Here is a 10,190-nt window from a genome sequence, read left to right as displayed (position 1 = left end):
AATATTTGATTTTAAAAGAGCTTTCATCATATCAATCAAAATTTTATTTTAGTCGTATTTGATTTTGAGAAAAAAATAAAATTGAAAATGATTTTCTTCTTATTTTCTTTGCATTTATTTTTCGCAAACAAAATATTTAATTCAAATGGAATCTTAGGATTTGTTTAGAACATAGAAAGAACATTAGGGAAAGGGTGGAAAATTTCAAAAGAACTCAATTTTTCATGTTTCCTTATTAGGAAAAATGAGAAAGAAAATAAAAAAATAATAAATTAATTAACAAAATTTTGATTTTACACATTGCTAATTTTTAATTCTTATTAGCTTTTAATCATAACAGGACAAATTGTTTTAGTAGCATTTAATATAAAGAGAATATAAATAAAAAAAATGAGTCGTTTAGGGTCAACTTAAATGTCTCTATGCCACTAATCAAAGGAAGATGTATGTCTGCATTCTATGCAAGTGTTTTACAAAATAAAATGTTCATATTGAAAATAAAATTTTTGCCTAGTTGATAACTTAGGGCTTGTTAGGTATTATTTTAATTTTTTTTCTTTTGTCTTCTTTCTTTAAAATGAAAAAAAAAATTATGACAATGTGTTTGTTTATCTTGTCAATTTTTATTTCAATTGTCATTTTTTTAATTCTTTATGAAAAATGAAAACTAGATTTTAGGATTTTAGTTGTTTTGAAAAATTATAATTAAAATATTATAAATGCAGAATTAATTTTTGTGTGTTAAATCATCCATTATATATATATATAATTAAAATAAAAATAAAATAATTTTATAAATATTAAATATAATTTAAAATAAAAATATCCATGAATTATCTAAAATTATGGAAAAATATAATTTTTTAAAATATTTTTATTATTTTTCAAGTTTCATGTGCTATTGATTGTTCTCATAGTAAAAGTTAATTTTGAAATGCAACAATTATATAAAATGGTTATAATAATTATAACAATTTATGATTTTGCTGTAATAATTTGAATTTATAATATTATTTGTTTATTGATTCAAGGACAAAAATGAGAATTAGTCCAATCAATTCTTTAGTTTGTATTGATTTTAAAAATATTAAAAAAAATATGTTAGTGGTTTTTAATTTTTTTGGTTTTAGTTTTAGTTTTAGCTTTTTTTTTTTTTTTCATGTCTATGATTTTTGATACTATTGCCAAGAAATCTCCTAATAAATAGAACACAGCTATAACAACTATTCATGATTATAAATAATCACTCATGATTTTTTAAAAAATTTTTATATACAAAATTGTGTGTGATGCTCATGAGACTGAGAGTTAAGGGCGAGCATTCGTCCAGTTCGGTTAATTCGATTAATTAACTAAATTAACTAAAATATTTTGGTTAAAAAATCCCATTAATCGAACTGACCGAAATCCCATATTTAACCAAACTCAGAACCGATCGAACTAAATTTCGATTAAATTAGTTAACCGATTTTAAAAGATTTAATATTTTAATATATATATATATATATATATAGATATAGATATAGATATATATATATTTAATATATATAAAGTATAATTTATAAAACATTTTAATGTATATAATATATAAAAAAATAAAATTTCAGCATATATATAATATAAAATATTTTAATGTATAATATATATAATTAATTATTATTAATTTATAGTATTATGATAATTCGGCTAATTGAATTAACCGAACCCAAAAACAAAATCAAAAATCAAAATTAAATGAAAATGAAAATCAAATCGAACCAGATTAACTTTGAATTGAACCAAACTGACTGAATTTGTTTGATTAATTCGGTTTTAACCGAATTATGCTCACTCCTATGAGAGTTATCATTAGCTTTACCGTGATCCCAAGAGGGGAGGTGAATTGTTATTTTTAAAATTTAACCCCTAGATATTCCTCCTAATAGTAGTATGTTCACAACGCTATGGTCAATCTAGTGCAAGTAATATAAATATATTAGAAATTAAACGAAGCGATTTAATTAACAACACCTGCACCAGAAAAATAATAAAGTAAGAGTGACACACAAAAATATTATCGAGGTTCGACTAATTACCTACGTCCTTGCCTTGGCTAACAAGCACAAGGATTACCACTATAGTTGCTCACTTAAACAGGTGGAGCGACACCTATACAAATCAGGTCAATTAGCACAGGGCTGATCTCAACCTTTACAACAATCCTTGTCAGGCTGAATTACCGCCCACTCAGGCCACGCTTGAAATCACTCAGATTTACAATCAAATGGTACAATAGAAAAGTGCTTTCATGTAAAGCAGATTTGTAGTCAAATGCGTTCAATCACATACATCACAAATAATTTAATATGTAAGCTCAATGTGGTTTAGTATTTCAACTCTCAGATATATTTTCTATCAGTGTAATGCGTACGTGAGAGTGTCAACAATCAATCTTTGTATTTCAAGATGTTCTCAATCAAGGTGCTTAAACAAAGATATCACTCAACTTTCAAATATTCCAAATAGCAGAATATGTCAATCATGCAAATAGTGTATATATTTGGTTTGCAAAAGATATGCAATTTTTGTATTCAGCAAATGATGTATATTTGAATAAATATTACAATAAAGATTAATATCACAAACACAAATATATTTTCACAAATATATCAATATAGATTCCACAGGATATTTGAGTAAGTTTGAAAATATTTTTGTAAGCAAAAAATAAATACAAGCTTTCTAAAATATTGCAATACAAGTGCAATACTCAGAAGTTTAGGAAAGTCTTCTTAAGATAGACTTATGAGAAAAACCCCCTAAGAACACTTAGGCTTAACTCTCAATGAAAATCGATTCAAAGATACAACAATGAGAGAACAAACCTTTTTGTACAAAACACTCAATACACTTACAGAGGTTGTGGAAAGTTGTAGAAGGTAAGATTGAGTGGTTTTTAGAGAAAATATAAGCAGTAGGAAACTTTTGGCTTGAGAGAAATTTTTACTTTGATTTGCTAATTATCTTACTAATTTTTCCAAATGAAGGGGTTATATGTAGACACCCATGAATTATGACCGTTGGGGACCTATTGAAAATTATTAGGAAAGTTTAATAATATTTTAATTATTTTAACCTTGTTTCAAAAAATTAACCACGGTAAAAAAATCAGGGCAACCCTAGAGGTCCAGTCGACCAAAAACCTTTTCGATCAACCAAAATTCATATGGTTCGGTCGACTGAGCATATTTGAACTTGGGACTTGGTCGACCGAAATGAATATGCTCAAGGCGATTTTTCATTCTCTCGAGGTTCGGTTGACTAGACCTTTTGAACTAGACGATTTGGTCGACCAGACTGTTGGGATTTCTCCCGAAGATCCTCGGTCGACTAAGTAGTTGGTATGCAATCTTAACTCAGTCGACCAAGTGGTCAAATTGTTGACCTCAGGAGGTTTCAGTCGACTGAGACATTGGTCAACCGTTGACCTAGACCTGGGTTTGGTCAACCGGGGCAGAATGTTGCCAAGGTTGGTCGACTAAAAGTGCACAAAGTGTGCATTTCGATCCTGTTATGATTTACACAAACCCTATTCAAGTGCCTAATATTCATAAGTGCAATGATAGGTGTCCTAGGGTTATTTTTGGATCCTTTTGAAGACACTAAAAAACTTTGGTGTCAGTCGACCGAAGTCAATCGAAGGGTAAACCCTAAGGTCTTTCTAAGGTCACTTTAGGTTATACTTGGTTTGGGCTTACATAATAGATCATGCATGTGATGTGTGTGCTTATTACAAACCAAAGACCCTAATTAACTATTATAGACCAATTTTGCAAATGAGATATATATTACAACACTAAATATAAATTAGTCTTCAATCTTCATTTGTTCTATGTGCATCTTGATCTTCACAAGTTAAGTTCCTGTACAAAACTTCAAATACCCATTAAATATATAATGAGTATTTGTCATAATTAAAATCGGACGTGACCTATAAGGTTTATAGTCACTTACACTATAATTAGTTTTAGAAATGCTTAATTATTACTCTGTTAAAAACTAAACCATTGATGAGTAAGAAGGAATGAAAGTTACATAAAAGGTTAAATTATGAAGAATAATTTTATTTTATTTTTTTATATTAAACAAATCATTAAAATATTAATATTAAGTATTGGTTCCATGTGACCCTAATTAATATAGTTGACTATTAAGGCTCTGAGAGGATGGCATTTATTAGAGCGTTGGGATGTCTAATATTCTGTGCCAGTCAATGTATTGAAAAAAAATTAATAAATATAAAAATAAAAAAATTTAAAATAAAAAGTAGAATTATTTGCACGCAAAGAAATATATTATAATAATACAATTTTTTTTTTAATTTTTAATTTTATATTTTTGTTTGCTTTCAATTATTTTTGGAAAAAAAATTAAGGAATCCTTTAGTATCACAAAAAAACTATAAAAGTAAAAATCGGAAACAAAAATTAAAAGTAAGAAACAAAAACAAAAACTAAAAGACCAGCAATCTTTTCTATTAGCATTTGTAAAATAAAAACAAATTTGAAAGCTTATTTAATAAATGCTCATTTTTGTCTTTTTTTTTTTTATGCTCATTTTTGTCTTTGAGTCAAATAATAACTAAAAAATGTATTAAATTTTATATGTACAAAATAATATAAATTAAAAATATTACAATAAAAATAAAATTTATTTTGATATATTTTACTTAATTATTAATTTCTAAATTCACTTTATAAAAATAAAATTATTGTACATGACAATTGAAAAATAGTAAAAATATTATATAACTGGCTTTTACTATCTTTTTATTTTTTTAAAAATAAATTTTAAAGTTTGTACTAGATCCATACGACCACTTTATTTTAATTTTAATTAAAAAATTTCTATAAAATGAATGATTTAATTCGAAAAAAGTTAATTTTGAGTATTAAAATATTCTGCCAATAAGTGTCAAAACAACTAAAATAAAAAATTTAATTTTTTTATTTTTCTGTAAACAACTGAAACTGGCCATAGAAATAAAAAATCAACACTGTAAACAAAGCGTTTCTATAATTTATTTTTTTGCTATATAGAAATGAAAATAAAAAAAATAAAAAAAGAAGTAATACCAAACAAATCCTAAATTTTATAATTTCAATAACTTTAACAACCAGACCCAAAAGACTTAAACATATGATTAATTGATAGTTGAATTATTCATTGTATACATCACTTCTAATTAGTAATATTATTGATTCTGACAATATTGTCCTATTATTTTTCTTAGTTGGACTCTTTGTGTAATTTTTTTGGGGTCATTTATTGAAATTAAAAGTTTGAAGGCATGAATTTAATTTGATACACATTCTTAGCATGTTTTCAAATTAAAACATAACTATTTTTTATATATGGTTTATTAGTCAACCGTATTTTAAAAATATATGTTAAGATTTTCATAGTGAATCGAAGAGAGGAAAATATCCTATCTACAATATTCTTGAAAATCAAGCAAAAATATTATTGCAAACCAAAAAAAATTACATCAATAATTTTTTATATATATTTTCTCTAAAAAACAATTAAATTTGAATGAGCTAGAATGGTCAAACAAGTAATAAAAACTTGCAACTAACTAATGGTAAAGGATGACATTAGTTAGTTGATACACCAATACCAATCATGTTTTGCCATTTGTTCATAATTCAAATGTAATTATTTTATTTTGACCAAATTGAACAATTATAGTAAATAATTTAGCATATCCAATATTTTTCAAATATATTACTCCTTTTTCATATTCATAATAATTTATGATGAGACACATGGTGTTATATTATTGGTTTCCACACCGATGAATACATTTGCATACTTGATGCATATGGCGTATGCAATATTTTCTCACTCCTAAACCTAAAGGCTAAAAGCCTAAAACCCTATGACCCAATTCTAGTTTTCTCTGCAAGGCCTAAACCCCTGCTCTCTCTCTCCCTCTCTCCCTTTCTCTCTCTCCCTATCTCTCCCTCTCTCTCTCTCTCTGGTGTACAGAAGTTTTTTTTTGTGCAATGGAGATGGAGGGTCTCTGCTCTGATGCTGTTGCTTTGGAGAGTGTTTTATACACTATGATGGAAGCTGTGGCGGTCGAAACAGCTCTTGTTTCTAGCAAATATCTTGCTTGGGTTCTCTTCGCGGTACACTGTTCTATCTTATCCCCACTCTCTGTATCCTTTTGTGCTTCTGTCGACTGTAATCTTTCAAAACTTTGTGATGCTGAATTGGATTACATGCATGTTTTCTCTCTTGGGTCGTTTTTCAAAACAGATGGGTGTGTGATTTTACTTTTTTTTTTTCGGTTGAGGTCGGGTGTGGCGCTGCTGCCAGGGTGTTGGAGTCACACTAATTCCACAATCTCGTGTTTCATACATTTGTTTTACTGTAGTTTTCGTAGATTCTTTATACTGTAATTGGATCATGAGTATGTTTTTGTTTATGGGGTGTTCTCTGAGAAGAAGATTTTTGGGTGCTTTTTTTGTTTGCGTGTGAGTTAGGGTTTTATCACTGCTGTCACGGCTTTGTATCCTTTCCACTGTGAAGTTAATAAATTTATATATTATGACTGGCTGATTAAACACGGCATTCTCTTTGTTTCCCTTTTTAGATTATTGAAATTGTTTATTGTGGGTCATGTTTTGAAAAGGTAGGGTTTTTATTTTACGCATAAGTCGATTCAAATCAATAGCTAGGAGAAAAAAATATTGACTTTCGGGAAAAAGGCTTTCATACTGGGTTCTTAATGGGTTGATGCTTGAATGCGACTTCTAGTAGATTTCTGTGGTTTCTGAAAGGCTTTTATGCTATGTTTGTGAGCATGGATTCAGGCTTTGGATTTCAGTGGATTTTTAATTTTTTGGACAATTTTTAATATAATTTTATATTACATCTTATCTAAACCAATACAAACCCAAATTAAAGGTCTCTCCAAGCATAGGGTTAGGGCTTGTACAGATTTGGGTTTCTGCTAATGCTTTGCAAAAACAATTCAAAGTTGTTCTCTAAGGAGAATTAGATGGTTGAGCATGGAGATCTATGATGGAGGTCTTATAATGGGCCAGGATCAATTTCCTCCCGAATGCATCCATTCATTTTTTTTTTTTTTATATATTTTGATTTGTCCTAGTTCTAATATAAGAATGAAAAGGCTATTATTCTTCTTTGAAGTTTTGAAATCTTTCTGTATTTGGTCTAATATTAATAATTATGGCTAAATTTTACAGCATTCAATGCCGGTAAATTTGGTAAGAAACATTAGGTCTTGCTTCTGAGTTGATAAAGAGAGTTCCATATTTAGGTTTCAAAATAGTGTGTGGATAATTTTTCTTTCCCTGTTCCTTTTTCTAGAGGATTCCTCTGTCTGGCCACAAGGCTTTTATTTGTTTGTTTATTTTTTGGAATTCAGAGTGGTTATATGCCCAGTGAAACTGCTGATGCTCTCCCAAATGTACGAGGAATCAATCCGATGTGGTAAAGTTTTTTTCCCCTCTTCTGTATCCAGTTTCAATTATTAATGATCTGTTTGGATCAAGAATTTTGATTGGGGAAAGGAAAGGAAAAGAAAATAAAAAGAAATCTATTTTCTATCATATTTTCTCTTTATATTAGATATTATTAAAAATGATATTTTTTATTATAACTAACAATTGAGAAAGATCAAATGTTAATGTTGTGTAAAATCAAATTTTTGTTAATTGGTTTTGTATATTTTTTATTTTCTTTTTTATTTTCCTCGATGACGAAACATGAACAAGTGGATTCTTTGAATTTCCTTTCCTTTGTTCTTTCCATGTTTCAAACAGAGCTTGCTGAGTTTTTAGAGAGATGAGGAGAAAATGAAAGGAAAAATGTTGGGTGCTAATTAACTAATAAATGTGCTGCTTCTTTGCAGCTTTCCTTTTCCACAACTTAACAAAGTGACACGGACTGTCGATGAAAACATGGATGCTAGTGAAACAGATGAAGAAGATAATGACGACGATGGTGATAGTGATGATGACGATGATGATAGTGATGATAGTGACGATGATAGCGATGATGGGTATTATGATTCCTCGGAAGAAGGAAGTGATGATGATGAAGATCCTGAGGATGGTCTTCAGGCTAATGGTGGTGGAGGAAGTGATGATGACGATGACGGAGATGATGAGGATGAAGAGGACGATGATGAAGATGAAGAGGAAGAGGAAGATGAGGAAGAGCAAGCCCAACCACCTTTCAAGAAGATGAAATGAGAAATATTATTCTTATTTTTTTAAGACCCCCTTTTGCTTATTGTTTTCAACTAGTCTTGGAGAGTTTGGAAATGGCGATTTTTTGAAAAATTTAGTTATTCAGGTATCATCAGGAGGAGAGTCTTTGAGTCTGTTCCCAAGGAGTGGAAAAATTATCCATTTCCATTTTGTGAAGGATCTTTTTGTCTTCATGTAGCAACATATTTGTTAAATCATATAGTGTCAATTTACAATTCAAAAGTTGCCTCTGTTTCAGCTCTATGAGTTACCTTGTCTTGTTTATTGGTTCTTTTCCCAATTGTATTGTGTAATACCATGAGAGCGAGGCAATTGTGATTAAACAAAGATGTGGAAACATGACAAAGTAGCTATTTTTTGTTCAAGGTTGGTGTCCTTGGGCTATCCTCAAAGATGATTTCTCTTATTATGTGGATTGTTCTTAGCTGGTTTCAGCATTTGCAGCTCGCGGACACATGAATATTGCTTAGACCACCTTGATGTTTCTTAAGATCCCTTCATCCAATCTTTATTTACTATCTTTTTAAAGTAAGCATGAAGTCCTTATTATTAGATCTAGCCTGTACGCCAGAATGAGAGAAATACTCCCAAATTTTTTTTCCAACAAATCAGTGGGCGCACAACATTGTAGTTGATTTTCCTTAGCATATAAACAGTTCTTTCGGATTCTGCTCTTTTCACTATCAGTATATCATCTTGTAATCTTTTATGATTAGCATAGCTATAATATTTGAGTTAGGCATTTTTAGGGGAAAAAAATCAATTTATTCCTTGCTTTCATGAGTGATAAATGGAGGCAAGCCACAACAATTTTTTGTAATTCTGCTTGCTTTGTGTTTCCAAAATTGGAGAGCCTACTCATATTAGCTCCCCAATCTAACCTTGCTGCCGTTTTATTCATCTTAATACATATTGTCTGATATGCTTCTTTGAAGGGTTGGCATTCAAAGAATAAATGCTCTCTAGTTTCTGTTTTAAATTTATAATTGAGTATATTGTTTTGTTCCATTTAGATATAAATTAGATACATTGAGTATATTGTTTTGTTTTATTTAGATATTCTCTTTACATTCGACAATCTGCTTAATATGGCAAGTCATGCTATAAAAGAATAATTGAGGATGCTATGTGTTAGGTGGTGACAATGTAATGTGGGTTAAATGGGGAAGGAGGGATGATTTTACATGTATTCTCTAGGAATTTGTAATGGATATCAAACTACTTGTGTTGTGATTTGTATGGTTGTTCTTTTAATTAAATAAAATATGTAGTCTTATTTATAATTGAGTATGAATGTCTCTTACCTTCATGATCTATTATTACTCGTATTAATACCTTCATGGTTATGAGTAATTTTCGAGACTTATCTAGTGCTCATGTCTGTAGGCTTGAACATGTAGTTATTGGGTGACTCAGTTGGGGGAGAGCCTCCAATGAGTGCTATGCGGCCCTCAGTTGAGTCTTATTTGGGGGTCTGTGACAGTTGGTATTAGAACACAGTGTGTGTGAGCATCATGAGTAGTAAAATGAAAACTTCAAAGTCTGTAAAACTAGAGTGTGTTGAAGCGCTTGAGGCAAGAGTGACAAAACTTGAAATCTTGGAGACAAAGTTTTTTGAACTCTAAAGGTTTGTGACGGAATTGTCAAAAGAGAAAGGCATGCCAATAGAGTTTGAGGCGTATTTGAGCTTGAGAATAGAATTGTGAAACTTGGGAAATTCATTCCATATACAAAATCCTTGGAGAAAAGACCAATAGAGCTTGAGGTCTTCTAGAAAAGTATTGAGTAGTTGGAAGCCTTTGAGAATAGGCTGAAACATATTGAGGGTGTGATGTCATCCTTTACATCCCAAGGGGGAGAGCCAATAAAGCTTGAGGCCTCCCTACGGGAGTTAACTAAAATTCT

General features: G+C 29.8%; 1 protein-coding gene across 1 annotated transcript; it reads left to right on the top strand.

Annotated features, from left to right (window-relative positions):
• Positions 1 to 5,858: 5,858 nt before the first annotated feature.
• LOC131156994 (phosphopantothenoylcysteine decarboxylase subunit VHS3-like) lies at positions 5,859 to 8,507 on the top strand. Its single transcript, XM_058110802.1, has 3 exons — positions 5,859 to 6,173; positions 7,439 to 7,503; positions 7,925 to 8,507. The coding sequence occupies exons 1-3, from the start codon at positions 6,048 to 6,050 to the stop codon at positions 8,265 to 8,267; spliced, it is 534 nt and encodes a 177-aa protein (XP_057966785.1). The 5' UTR covers positions 5,859 to 6,047; the 3' UTR covers positions 8,268 to 8,507.
• The last annotated feature ends 1,683 nt before the right edge of the window (positions 8,508 to 10,190 follow it).

This window comes from Malania oleifera, chromosome 6, assembly GCF_029873635.1.
Source record: "Malania oleifera isolate guangnan ecotype guangnan chromosome 6, ASM2987363v1, whole genome shotgun sequence".
In the NCBI taxonomy this organism is placed as follows: domain Eukaryota; kingdom Viridiplantae; phylum Streptophyta; class Magnoliopsida; order Santalales; family Ximeniaceae; genus Malania; species Malania oleifera.
This window is presented reverse-complemented; position numbering and strand designations above follow the sequence as displayed.